The sequence below is a fragment of the Narcine bancroftii genome, chromosome 4 (genome assembly GCF_036971445.1).
Source record: "Narcine bancroftii isolate sNarBan1 chromosome 4, sNarBan1.hap1, whole genome shotgun sequence".
In the NCBI taxonomy this organism is placed as follows: Eukaryota; Metazoa; Chordata; class Chondrichthyes; order Torpediniformes; family Narcinidae; genus Narcine; species Narcine bancroftii.
In genome coordinates, this window is record NC_091472.1 from 194,363,869 (window position 1) to 194,378,618 (window position 14,750).

Here is a 14,750-nt window from a genome sequence, read left to right on the forward strand (position 1 = left end):
TACACAATTCCAGATTTAGCATGGTCGATTGTAACATTTATTTGCCAGTGAGGGAAACTGGCCCCGGGGATTGCAAACATACAAGTCGAGACACGTGCATCGGATGCAACTAACAAGCGGTAATTGGCACACACACCCCGATCTAGAGATTATAGGGAAAAGATGGAACAACAGTACTAACTCCCCCCCCCCCCCTCAATCGATTCGTAATGTGCACCACCATTATCCCCCAACCAGTTACTGGCACACACCTTGTATTTAACTCTCCCAGTGTTCTCCACAGCTCACAACCTGGAGTGCAGCTTGGGTTCATCCCTCAAGGGAGGGAAGGGGGAGAGAAAAGAGACCCTGACAGCGGTGGATTAACTGACGTTGTTAAATAACTTGTATCCTTGGACCATGTGTAATGCAGAAATTTAATTGTAGCAACAACCCTTTCTAGAAGTGCTTTCATGTAATCACATTCTGACTGGTATTGTCCAGTAATCAATTATGGACTTGGCTTGAAAACAGTTTGCAGTTAAAACAAATAGACTGTGCTTGGAGAACAGCACAACCAACTCCTGATTTTCCCGCCATTTGTAAGGGAGCGCTAAAACATGGACTTACTAAAGTAACGCTTTTGTTTACTGTCATATTTTCTAAGTTCATGCTCCAACAGGCTTTAACCAATATACGCACATGTTAACATGGTCATGGTAAACACAATCTCGTGGCTGCGTACTAAGCATTCCTTCTAAATGTTTATATGTTTGGAGTCTAATTTAGATAACAAAATAGTATTTGTAATATTCCTGATATGAAAAAACTAAATGCAAATGTACTGAAATTTCATCCAAAATGTGTACACTCAATTTTTTTTGCTCTCGGGACCCCCCTCCCTTCTGAGCCCTGAGGCTTAAACCTATTCAGCTTAATGGTTAATCTACCACTGGACCCAGCTGCTCTACATGTTGGGTTTTATACCCCAGCCGGCTGATGGGGGCCTGGTCAGGTGTCCCCAAAATAGGGCAGGCAGTAAAGGGAGACAGTGGCGAGGTGTGGTTTCTTTCAAAGGGTCTAATGGCAAAGCGTGTGCTCACTAGGGGTGGTCTTGACCTTGAAAGATAGATGTGTTGGCTTCTGACCAGGTTCCCGCCTGACCTTCCCTGCTGCATTCCACCCCTTGGAAATCAGGACATTCAGCCAATCAGGCCAAGGGCTAATCCAGCCAGAGGGCGTCTGATAAACTGTCATACACAGCATACTAAACAAGTTCCCACAAACACAGAGTGATAGTCATTGCTCAGTGAATGTCAGTGGCCCACCATACCTCTCACATCCATGTACCTGCCCACATTCTTCTTCAATGTTAACATTGAGCTGCATTCACCACCTTAGCTGGCAGCTCGTTTCAAACTCCCAACACTCTCTGTGTGAAGAAGTTCCCCCTAAACTTTTCTCCTTTTACCCTTAACTCGTGTCCGGTTGCTAATTACATTCGATGCCTGCATGTCTGAGTGTGTTTGTGTGTGCAAGAGTGAGTGCTTGCACCTGAATGTGTCTGCCTGCGTGCATGGGTGTGTCTGTCTGACTGGAAACAGCATTGCAGAGGGAAGCCAGGAGAAGGGTCCTCCTCTCCCAAGGGTGTGGGCTCAACCTGCCTACCCTCACGGGCCCAGTGCTGGAGATGGGAGATCAAAGCTCTGCAGGAGGAAGTGGCCTGACTACAATGGCGAACCTCCACTCTGCTGCCTTGGTGGGAATGGTGGATTCTCCCTAATCCCTCAGTGGCCACCTGTGGGCCTTGCCAAGCACTGGCGGTTACCAGAAATGATGGTGTGCTCAGCCCCAGTGTCTACTAGTATCATCTATCTTTCCCCAATGCGTTGCAACAGGATACAGTATAAGGCCTTGGGTCTCCTGATCTAGTGGCTTCATGCTGTTTCAACTCACCTGGCCATCCTTGGCCTTCACAGCCAGAGTGAGACCCATTCTAAACTAGGGTAACAACACCTGACTGGATACCCAGACATTGAATTTTCCAATTTCAGATAACGAGACCACCCTCTCTTCCTCTGATCTACTAGTGCAGGGGTGGCCAAACCTTTATCGGTATGAGCCATATACAGACAATTATAAGAGTCATGGGCCAAACAATATTAAGGCTGGCAGTTTTCAACCAGTTCCTGCAAGGAAAATGGTGCTCTTAGACCAGAAAACCCCTATACTGTCAAAAATTCCATCAAAATAACTGTTCAACATTACTGAACAGTTTAACTGTTGATGTTACAGTAGTTTACAGTGGTACTCACATATTACAGAAGGGATTTCTGTATCTGCTGCCTTTAAATTTAATTTAAATGAATACAATAAAACTCTCATTCAAAAAGCAGTGCAAGATAAAGAGCTGGGTGGAAAATAAGAACAGGAGAAAAGATCAAGGAACAGACCAGGCTATCTCCAACATTCGTCCACCACCCTCAGTGAATACAGTCCATGGCCTAAGTGTCCACCTTAATGATGTTGATGCAATGTGTGAATCTGTATTAAAGTTCACAGATTCCTTGCCTCAAACAAACTCACTTCCCCTTGACTTCTGTGAAAATTTATTCATTTCAAAGTATTCACCAACGACACAAGGCGCATGTGGCAATGGATCACAAGTCAACTTTGTGAGTTAAGGATAATGACAACTCCCTTCCAGACAGAGTGAGCATCTTCTGTGCACGGTTTTATGAGAACAGAATGACGCTAAAGAAATCTCTGTGTCTCCCTGATAAATGGACCAAAAGCTGTGGCTGAGGTGAGGAGAACCCTATTTAAGGTGTTGCAAGATATCTTGGAGAGCATGCCAGCTTTAATCCACAAAGACTTCCACTGAGCCAGGCTGACTGTGGCTGCAGCAACTCTGAGTGAGGCCTCGGGAAGCCCACGCAGGCTTATATCCCGGAGGGTGATTGACACCCGACTGGGTAGGGCTTGATCCATTCAGGCCAACTGATTGGCAGCCAGCCAGGTGTTGTCCTGTCCCCTTACACTCCTGCGGGTACAGAGGTGGCCCCCTGCAGTAGGCCGGTGGTGTACCACAACATTCACCCCCTTCTTTAAAATTGTCCCGGAGTTGGGGGGGGTGGGCAGTAACAAGGAATCACACCCACTATGTACATACAATATTTACAGGTTGAGATGATTCGGCGGCTGCTGGGGTCTCTGTGACCGTCGTAGGACTGGCTCTTGGTCACTGGTCAGAGGAGAAGTTGGGGGGGCTGGCGGCAGGGCTGTGTGTGGCTGGTGTGGTGCCGTGCGGAGGGGTGGCCAAGGTGGCCGTGGTCGATGTATGCGGGTTGTATTGGATGGGTGGGGGGGGGGGGCGAGTTCATCTCCTAAGGCTGAAGTGGGCCCCTGGTGGTCAAGGAGGCCCTGCGTGCCCCATAGCTGCCTTGGGATGGGGATGTATGCCCAGTCAGCGTCGTCCTGGGTTTGAGGGTGGCGTGGTGTGGTGTGTGCACCTGCTGGTGCCATGTCCCTGGTTGAGACGGTGTCCTCCCTGCCACTGCTGAACTTTATGGCGTAGTTATGGTTTGCATGAAGGAGGAAAAACTCCTCCACCAGGGCTTCGGCCTTGTGTGTCCATACATGCTTACGCAGAAGCACTAGTCCCGGGGACGTGAGTCATGCTGGGAGTGACATTCCAGTTGCTGACCTCCTGGGGAATGAGAACAGAAATTTGTGAGGGGTCTCATTGGAAGCTGTGCACAGCAGTGACTGAATGACACGGGCAGGGCATCTTGCCAGATCTCAACGGCCCACCCTTTTGACCTGAAAGCCAGGAGGACTGCCTTCCAGATCACCCCATTCTCGCGTTCCACTTGCCTGTTGCCTCTTGGGTTATAGCTTGCCATGCGACTGATCGCGATGCCCCTCACCGTCAGGTACTGGCGCAGCTCATCGCTCATGAAACTAAACCCCCCCCCCACCCCGGTCGCCAAACATAGTGAAAATCTGCCCCAAGGCCCTGATGACGGTGGCCATGGAGGTGTCCAGACAAGGGATGGCTAAAGGGAAGCGTGAGTACTCGTCCACTACCGTGAGGAAGTAGACGTTTCGGTTTGTGGAAGGCAGGGTCCCTTTGAAGTCCATGCCGAGACAATTGAAAGCCGAGTAGCCTTTACAACGTGGGCCTGAGAGGGGGGGGGGGGTACAGAAAAAACGGGGTTTACACTCCACTCAGACCTGTCAGGCTTCAGGTATGTCTCTGTACGGCAGATTTCGGGACAACGAAATGGTACAACTGGGTGATGCCCAGATGGCAGAGGGACTCGTGTAATGCCTGCAACTTGTTGTCATGCATAGACGTGCAGGTGTGAGAGAGGGCATCAGGGGAGTCGTTAAACATCCTGAGGCGGTACTGGATGTCGTAGCTGTAGGTTGTCAGCTCGACTCTCCAGCGCATGATCTTGTTGTTCTTGATCTTGCTCTTGTGGGTAGCGTTAAACATGAACACCACGGCCCGCTGGTCCGTAAGGAATGTGAATCTCCTGCCGGCCAGGTAGTGGCGCCAGTGGCAGACCGCTTCCACAATTGCCTGGGCCTCCTTTTCAATGGCGGAGTGCACTAGCTTGGAACTGTGGAGAATCCTGGAGAAGAAAGCGATGGGGCGCCCCCTTGGTTGAGGGTAGCAGCGAGGGCCACCTTGGAGGAATCGCTCTCCACCTGGAAGGGGGAGTCCTCATTCACAGCCTGCATCATGGCATCCGCGATGTCTTGCCTGATGCAGGTGAAGGCTGCCTGTGCCTCAGGTGGGAGGGGAAAAGTTGTGGCTTGGGCCAGTGGGTGGACTTTGTCCAAGAAGCGAGGGACCCACTGCGAATAATAATTTAGCGTGGGGGGAGGGGTAACTCCATTAATGGGCGCATCTTTTCCGGATCTGGGCTGACGACGCCATGGAGCATGATGTACCCCAGGATGGCGAGACGGGTGGCGCTGAACACACACTTCTCCTTGTAAGTGAGGTTCAGCTCCGTGGCATTCTGGAGGAATTTTTCCAGGTTAGTATAATGGTCCTGCTGGTCACGGCCACAGATAGTGACGTTATCCATATATGGGAACGTCACCTTCAGCTTGTGCCAGCCTACCATGCGATCCATCTCCCGCTGGAAGATGGTGACCCCATTCGTGACCCCAAAAAGAACCCGGCAGAACTGGTATGGGTGCCCGTCCACCTCAAAGGCGATGTAGGGCTTGTCCTTCGGGTGGATAGGGATTTGGTGATACGCCGACTTCAGGTCAATCATGGAGAAAACCCGGATGCAGGCAATCTCATTGACCATGTCGGTGATCCTTGGCAGGGGGTAGGCATCCAGCTGGGTGTACCGATTAATGGTCTGGCTGTAATCCACAACCAAGCTCGGCTTGGGGGAAGGGGGAAGTCGTTGCGGGGACAATGGCGCCACCCAGCATGCGCACATGGGGGGGGGGGGGTCACGTCTACAAATGACTCGACAGGAGTCGGCCTCATCAGCAACAGCGATGAGTCGCACTACGGAGACGAGGTGGAAAATCTCGTGAAATGGCGCGAGAGTAACAACCTGAGTCTCAACATGGACAAGACGAAGGAGATGATCGTGGACTTCAGGAGGACCAGGAACGACCACCCTCCACTAACATATCAATCACTCTGTAGCAGAGAGCACCATGTTCCTTGGAATACACTTAATTAGTGATCTATTGTGGACACGCAACACCTCCTCACTCGTCAGGAAGGTTCAACAGTTCATTTAAATTATGTACCACTAATGAGAAAGATCAAAACTGATTTGATTAAATGGAAGGATTTACCTTTGTCATTAATAGGTCAAGTAAACTGTATTAAGATTAATATCTTTCCATGAATTCAATATTTTTTTCAATCGATTCCTTGTTTTCTTTTGAAATCTTTTTTTCAAGACATAAATAAAGTAGTCCGAGAATTTCTATGGAAGGGAAAACTAGCAAGAGTAGCGATACATAAATTGACTTGGAAATATGCTTTGTGGGTTTGCAATTAGTCCATTTTCAAAATTATTATGAGGCAGCTCAATTAAGATTAACTTGTGATATCAATCAGGCCGACTGGGAGATGATGTGTTTTGAGGGTGTGAATGAATTGTTTAATGTAAGATACAGTATGATTAATTATAATTTTTTGCATCAGTTATATTTAACCCTTGAGGAATTGAGAAAATATGGATTTAGTAATTCAGAGTTGTGTTTTAAATGTGGATCATGTGTTGGAACATTTTTACATTCTGTTTGGCTTTGTGATAAAGTTCAATCATTTTGGTATAAAATTATGGAATTTCTTCAAAATTTGTTTAAAATTCAATTTTTATTAGATCCCAAAAATTTTTTTGTTGGGTTTTATTGTTCCGTTTATGGACTTGGGGTTAGATAAGTTTCAGACAGCATTTCTGCGTTTAGCTTTGACTGTGGCGCATAAATGTGTTGTGACTTTTGGAAAGACAAAGTTGAGATAAATGTAAATGGTTGGCATAACGAGTTGAGGTTCTGTATTTATATGGAAAAAATAACATATAATTTGCATGATAATTATGATTGTTTTTGATAAGATGTGTTTACCTTATTTGAAATGTATGAATTTAGTAATATCTTAAACTGTAATAAATATTTTCTTTAATGCTTCCTTTGTGGGGGAGGGGGTGGGATAGTTGTAGTTATTATTATGGATTTTGTAAAAGTTTTTGTTTGGAAAATATTAAATAAAGTTTTTTTTTATAAAAGGAAGCTGCAACAGTGACTGCACTTCCTGAGAAGACTGAAGGCTACCCTCCCAACATTCTGTCAACCTTCTATAGGAGCTCTATTGAGCATGCCCTGGTCGGCTGCATCACAGTGTGGTACAGTTGCTGCTGAGAAATGGATCGGAGATCAATCCACAGGATCATAAGTGGCAGAGAGGATCACTGAAGTCTCCCTCACCCCCACCCCCCCCCCCAACCATCGATGAGATTGGCCAGGATTGTTGTCTGAAGAGGTGCACAAAATCATTGAGGACCCCTTCCACCCTGCACATAGCATCTTTCAACTGCTTCCATCAGGGAAGAGATACAGGAATATCAGAGGAACAGCTTCTTCCCACGGGCAGTGAGAATGTTGAATGACCAAAGGAACTGCTTACACAAACATTCGAGACTCGTATGTACAAAACAATATTTATTTGTATGGATGAAAATCTTGTCCTGCACTTATATTGTTTGTCTCTAAGTGTGGTGTGTCTGTGTGTGTTGCACTGAGGTCTAGAGAATGTTGTTTCGTCAGGTTGTACTTGTACAATCAGATGACAATAAACTTGACTTGACATTTTCACACCATGTCTTAAATTTTCGGCACTCCCTTGCTATTTTGGTCTTTTTGTTTCCAGTGTGTTTAATTAACCGAGGTAAATGTTTTCTTTAACTGAGGTAAAATTTTTCATCGATAAGTAATGTTGGAACTCTTGATCTAGTAGTTGTTCAAAATGGCAGTAACATCTAGGGTTGACACCAAGTGTACACAATGCAATTTATTATTAGAGACCATGTTCTAATGGGCCATATTCCATTTTATTTTTAAAATTCTCCCTGGGCCACTTAAAAATGGGCAATGAGGTTGCATTTGGCCTGGGGCTGTAGTTTGGCCTATATTAGAGCTTTCCCATTCCTCACCCTCCACAACCAACCTCCTCCCCTTTTGGTTCCATCCTCTTCCATCCATTTATCAGCAACAGGATTCCTTCTTGTGTCGGTTCTATCTGGTGCAATTTTGTCCATTGCACCTTTCCTAAAGTTTCCATTGTCATCTCCCTACCGCCGGTTCTACCACTGATGGCTCTGCGCAGGATTTAAACAGCCTGTTAAAGGAGTTGATGGTGTTTTATTAAAAATCTTGTGACCACAGGGTTTGGGCCCAAGATGTTGGCGCCTGTGTTCGGCAGCAGCCATAAGGGGCACCAAATGGATACAGGTGGCATGAGCCACCTATGATCTTCTGCTTGTGGGTCTGTGCACCAGATGCCTTCCTACATTTTGCTCATACCTGGTTATGTATCATTATCTCTGCTCTACAAACAATACTGTTTGGCCTGCTGAGTTTCTCCAGCATTGTGTTTATTATTTGGACAGCTGCATGTATAGGAAAGGTTGAGAGGAACATGAGTTGAATGTAGGCATGTGGATTTAGTTAAGGTCGTTGGCCTTGTTGGTGTGGACAAGCGGGCTGTTTCTGCCCTGTAGATCTCCAACAGTTAGCAGACAAAAATATCCTGTGCTGATCGAGCCGGATTGCCTGTTTTCACTCTTAATTAGCATTGTTTCAACATATCTAATTTGCATTGCTAAACCAGGTTTGATGCTGATTTAAAAAGTAGTCCTGGCAAAGATCTCAACAGAAATACTTATTCACGCAGAAGCAATCTGTTTCAATACTGAAGGGTTAGGTCAGGTATGAAGTTAAACACAAGAGATCAGATGCCAAGAGCACGGCCTTCAGGTGGAACACTGAGTCATACGACACTTTGAGACCACCTTGCTCCTGCCACCTGTCAAGCCCGCCTAATTAGTCCCAAGTCAAGTCAAGTTTCTCATCTGATTGTACAAGTACAACCCGATGAAAGTGTTTTCTGGCCCTCGGAATAAAACACGCAGACGCACAACCAGACGTAGCCACATACAGACAAATAATATATATGCAGGACAGTGTTCATGTCTGCAAATAAATATAGTTTAGTAAATATGAGCGTTTTGAAGGGTTCGTGTGAGCAGTTCTTCTGTCCCACTGCCCGTGGGAGGAAGCTGCTCCCTAGCCTGGTGGTGCTGGCTCTGATCCTCCTGGATCTCTTCCCCAACGGGAGGAGCTGAAAGATGCTGTGTGTGGGTGGAAGGGGTCCTCAATGATTTTGGATGCCCTCTTAAAACAACGATCCTGGTTGATCGGGGGTTGGGAGGGGGAGGCAGACCCCAGTGATCCCCTCTGCTGTTCTTCTGGCCCTGTGGAATGTCCTCTGATTCATTTCTTTGGAGCAATTGTACCACACTGTGATGCAGCCAGGCAGGACGCTCTCGATAGAGCACCTGTAGAAGCTTGTCAGGAAGTGCAGTCACTCTTGACAAGTGAGGAGATGGTGGGTGTCCACGATAGGTCATTAGTTGAGTGAACTCTAAGGAACTTGGTGTTATCCACTCTCTCCACTACAGAGTTGTTGATGTGTAGTGAAGGGTGGTTGTTCCTGGTTCTTCTGAAGTCCATGATCTTGTCCATGTTGAGACTCGGGTTGCTATTCTTGCACCATCTCATGAGATGTTCCACCAATAAGCGCAACTCATTGTTGTTTCTGATGAAGCCAACGACTGTTGTGTCAGCTGTAAATTATGACGCTGTTGGAGCTGGACTTGGCGATGCAGTCATGGGTCAGTACCATGAACATGAGTGGGATGAGCACACAGCCCAGTGGTCAGCGTGACGGTGCTCGATGCTCCGCTACCAACCTGGACAGACTGTGGTCTTTCCATTAGGAAGTCCAGGATCCAGTTACAGAGAGGGGTGTTGGGTCCCAGCGAGGAGAGCTTCTCCACCAGCTTCTGGGGAATGATCTTATTTAATGCTGAAGTTGATGAACAGTATGCACAGCATTAGGCCATATTCCCCTGCCTTTCCTGTCAGTGTCATTTAAACAAAGGTTGTTTTAAAAGAAGGGCAGTTGGATTTATTGTCAGCAGCTGAATCTTTCACTCTTTGTATCGTGTGCAGAATGTTCAGGTTGATCCAGAAAGTGGCCTGGCTTACACCATGTGGCGAGACATTCCAGTTCCCTTTTACATGTCCGTCTACTTCTTTGAGGTTAAAAATCCACAGGAAGTTCTGCATGGGGAGAAACCAGTTTTGGCTCAACGTGGACCTTATGTTTATCGGTACGTCTGGGTTATTTAATTTAAATTTTGGATTTCAAATTGGTGAAATTTTACCGCAGATTTGCATTTGTATCTTGTAAAGAAGCTTGAATATGAACAACATACAATTCAATTGGAGCACTTTTGCTTGCTTTGAAAGATAAAGGTTGCTTTTTGAATGATCACCAGACACAATGAACCTTGGTTTTCAGGGATATTGGGAATCTACTAAAGAAGAGCTGGTACTGTATACACAACAAGGAGCAATCGAGGTACTGAGGAGTGTAAGAATGCAGGAAAAAAAGCTTAAGAAAGAAATCAGGAAAGCTAAAAGAAGACATCAGAATTGGGTTTATTTATTTTATTCTATTTTGGCCGGCACAGTGGGTGTAGCAGTTACTGCAACACCTTGACAGCACCACCGATCGGGATCACTGTCTGTAAGGAGTTTGCACATTCTCCCTGTGTCTGCGTGGGTTTTTCCTGGGGGCACTGGTTTCCTCCCACCCTTTATAAAAAAAAAAAAAAAAAAAAAAATGTACTGGGGGGTGTAGGTTAATGGGGTGCAAATTGCATGCTCGTGGGCCGAAATGTTTTAAAGTGTAAATATCGTCGTGAAGGTGTCACAAAGTTTGTTGTTTTGCGGCAGCAGAGTTGTGCCTTACCGGTGCAAAATTGCTATAAATTACAGCTCCTTCCACCTTTCAAAATATACCGGGTTGTAGGTTGATTGAGGGATTTATGCAGCACGGGCTCATGGGCTGGAAGGGCCTGTTACTGTGTTGTGTATGGAGCCAGAAGAGATGGGGGAGATCTTAAATGGGTGTTTTGAATGAGTATTTGCTCAGGAAACTAGCACAGAGTCTTACAAAAAAAGCAGTGAGGTCATGGAACCTATACAGAATAAAGAAAAGAAGGTTCTTGCTGCCATAAGGCAAATATGGATAAATTCCCAGGGCCTGACAAGGTATTCTCTCAGACCTTGAAGGAGGAGGCTAGGTAGAAATTGCAGGGGCTCCAGCAGATATATTTAACGTTGATGATGATTAGAGGGTAGGTCATGTTGCTTCATTGTTTTAAAAAAGGCTCAGAACAAATCCAGGAAATGATGGGCTAGTGAGCCCGATGACAGTCATAGGCAAGTTGTCGGAAAGCTCTCTAAGAGATCAGATGTACAGATTGACAGGGATTGACTAGGGATCGTCAGCATGGCTTTGTGTCGCGTTTAACCAATTTTGGAGAGTTTTTAAAGGAGGTTACCAGGAAGGTTGATGGAGGAATGGCTGTGGATATTGTCTGCATGGACTTTAGTAAAGCCTTTGACGAGGTCCCACATGGGAGGTTAGTCAGGAAGTTGCTTGGTATTCATGGTGAGTTAGTAAATTGGATTTGACGTTGACTTTACAGAAGAAGCCAGAGAGTGGTGGTGGACAATTGCTTCTCAGACTGGAGGCCTGTGACTAGTGGTGTGTCTTAGATATTGGTGCTGGGACCATTGTTGTTTGTCCTCAATGTGTGTTTTTGTATATCAGATTTTCAGCATTTGTAATATTCTGCTTCTGTGAAGGAGGTCTAAAATGTAATGGACAAGGGGGAACCCTTTTAGAAAATAGTCTACCCATTTACTTATTATACCAAAGGGCATGCAATCACTAAGAAGGCTTGCTAGCAGTCAAAATTTGAGGTTTTTCTGATGTGATTTGGTACGTCAGCAAAGACTCTCGTTAAACTTCCACAGGTGTACAGTGTAGAGCATTCTGGCTGGTTGCAACACTGTGCTAACTCCTGAGGATTGATAACTTGGCCTGCAGCATCACAGGAACCAGACTTCACTACATGAGGCGGGGGTCTTAAGAAAGCAGCTTCTATCTTCAAAGGCCCCCACCCCACCCAGGCCCTGCCCTCTTCACTCTGCTACCATCGAGCACCCAGCGGCATAAGGACGGCTTCTTCCCTGCTGCCATCAGATTCCTAAATGATCAATGAACCAGACATGGCCTGACTTGTTGTGCTCCGTTATTATTTAATTTAATCTTTATAGTAACGTTGTAAGATGATTGTGAACGTTTGGACTAGATACTGCTGGAAAAACACCAAATTTCATAACATTAACTCCTGATTCTGGTTGTGACAATCGTACACTTTCCAACATTTTATTTCATTTGCTGCTCCTCTCCCGTTTTCCTGATCTGTCTAAGTCCATCTGCAGCCTCCCTGTTTCCTCAACCCAGCCTGCTCCTCCACCCACTGAGGATGTTGAACTTTGCAAGCGCTAATGGAAAGAGAATCACAGTTCGGTTAATGCAGATAGCTAACTTGTCGGTTGCTGTTCGAAGTTTTAGCTAAAAGCAAAGTGCAAATAATGCAAATCAAAGGGTTTATCAGTAAGCACAAGAGAGACCCCATGATTGAGCAGATTGTGTATTTAGATTGGACCAAAACAAATGAACATGTACAATGTCTTTATCTAGAGTTTTTGTGGCTCAATAGTTGATTGGGAGGAGTTGACATCACTTTTTTAAGCAAGGAGGGAGAGGGAAATGAGAACATTATAAACCAGTTAGTCAGATTTCGGTTGTGGGGACAATGCTGGAGTCATTTATCAAAAATGTCATTTGGAGGGAGATGACGTGATTAGTTCAAGACAGCATGAACTTGTGAAAGGAAAATTCTGCTGAGGGAATATTCAGGTACATTTTGAGGATGTAACCAGTAGGATGCCTATCAGTGAGCCAGTTGACTTCCAAAAGGCTTTGCAGGTGTCCTGCGCAAGAGATTGGCGTGCAGAATTAGGGAACGTGGTGAAGCACTGACGTGGATAGAGAACTAGTTAGATAATAAATGGGCTTTTTTCAGGGTGTCAGCTGGCTACAAGTAGGCCACAAAGTTCAGTGGTGGAACCCTTTTCTTTGGCTTGGCTTCGCGGACGAAGATTTATGGAGGGGGTAAAAAGTCCACGTCAGCTGCAGGCTCGTTTGTGGCTGACAAGTCCGATGCGGGACAGGCAGACACGATTGCAGCGGTTGCAGGGGAAAATTGGTGGGTTGGGGTTGGGTGTTGGGTTTTTCCTCCTTTGCCTTTTGTCAGTGAGGTAGGCTCTGCGGTCTTCTTCAAAGGAGGTTGCTGCCCGCCAAACTGTGAGGCGCCAAGATGCATGGTTTGAGGCGATATCAGCCCACTGGCGGTGGTCAATGTGGCAGGCACCAAGAGATTTCTTTAGGCAGTCCTTGTACCTTTTCTTTGGTGCACCTCTGTCACGGTGGCCAGTGGAGAGCTCGCCATATAACACGATCTTGGGAAGGCGATGGTCCTCCATTCTGGAGACGTGACCCATCCAGCGCAGCTGGATCTTCAGCAGCGTGGACTCGATGCTGTCGACCTCTGCCATCTCGAGTACTTCGACGTTAGGGATGTAAGCGCTCCAATGGATGTTGAGGATGGAGCGGAGACAACGCTGGTGGAAGCGTTCTAGGAGCCGTAGGTGGTGCCGGTAGAGGACCCATGATTCGGAGCCGAACAGGAGTGTGGGTATGACAACGGCTCTGTATACGCTTATCTTTGTGAGGTTTTTCAGTTGGTTGTTTTTCCAGACTCTTTTGTGTAGTCTTCCAAAGGCGCTATTTGCCTTGGCGAGTCTGTTGTCTATCTCATTGTCGATCCTTGCATCTGATGAAATGGTGCAGCCGAGATAGGTAAACTGGTTGACCGTTTTGAGTTTTGTGTGCCCGATGGAGATGTGGGGGGGCTGGTAATCATGGTGGGGAGCTGGCTGATGGAGGACCTCAGTTTTCTTCAGGCTGACTTCCAGGCCAAACATTTTGGCAGTTTCCGCAAAGCAGGACGTCAAGCGCTGAAGAGCTGGCTCTGAATGGGCAACTAAAGCGGCATCGTCTGCAAAGAGTAGTTCACGCACAAGTTTCTCTTGTGTCTTGGTGTGAGCTTGCAGGCGCCTCAGATTGAAGAGACTGCCATCCGTGCGGTACCGGATGTAAACAGCGTCTTCATTGTTGGGGTCTTTCATGGTGAACCCTAACTACAATAAAATCCCCGTTATCTGGAATTCGAGCAGCTGGCAAAAAAAGTAGTGGAAAATAAATGGGTAAAAAATACAAATGTTTAAAATTGGTACCTCCTAGCAGTTAGTTCGCCAATTATGTAACACACAATATCAAGCAACCGGAAAATTCACTTATCCAGCATCTACCGATCCCCACAGAGCTGTTTACGATTATGCATTAATGATCAAGACCAGCCTTTCTCGACCTTGTTTTTGGCTATGGTCCTCCTAGGACTCTGCACAGAGTCTATGGGCCCCCTTCCCTGTGAAGCCGTCATGTTTTAGTTTCTTCTGTGCTTCTCTCCTATCAACTACATAAAGAAAAATTTGCATTATGCGAGGTAAAAAGAAAACAGGGCTTTTACTTGAATGTGCTGTGGCCCCTGTTGAGAATTGGCTGATCTAGACAAACAAATTGAATGTCTCTCTGCTTGCAGTTAACACAAACAAGGGTGGTAGGGCGAGCTCTGACAAAGTTTCCAAGAGGTGTCAGTGACTTGAACAGATTTGGAGGGCAGAGATATGCATGGTAGCCACAGTGTTGTGTAGATAAATATGAATTTATCCATTTAGTGGCAAATAGAGGAAGACAACTTCTTCTCTGAATGATGACGAATTTAGAAAGGGGTGAGGGGGGTCCATCAGTTATTGAAGGTTGTAATGCTGGTACAGAAAGTGATGAAGAAAGGGTTTGGGTTAAGCTTTTATTGTGAGAGGTTTTGAAATCCGAAGCGGGGCATTCTTGCTGTGATCTTTTTAGCCGGGGTGGGGCGGGGGGGTGTTGGTCT

At 46.2% G+C, this 14,750-nt stretch overlaps 1 protein-coding gene across 16 annotated transcripts in view; it reads left to right on the forward strand.

Moving 5' to 3' along the window:
- Nucleotides 1-14,750, forward strand: part of scarb1 (scavenger receptor class B, member 1) — a 217,008-nt gene that overhangs the window by 2,048 nt on the left and 200,210 nt on the right. For 10 of the 16 annotated variants that reach the window (XM_069933456.1, XM_069933460.1, XM_069933458.1 and 7 more), the window contains exon 3: nt 9,766-9,926. The exons of 3 other annotated variants lie outside the window; for them this stretch is intronic. In XM_069933456.1, the coding sequence (XP_069789557.1) occupies nt 9,766-9,926 (161 nt within the window). Of the gene's footprint in view, nt 1-6,762; nt 7,177-9,082; nt 9,140-9,765; nt 9,927-14,750 lie in introns of those variants that run through there. 3 more of the 16 variants (XM_069933454.1, XM_069933455.1, XM_069933465.1) reach the window with 3 other exon arrangements.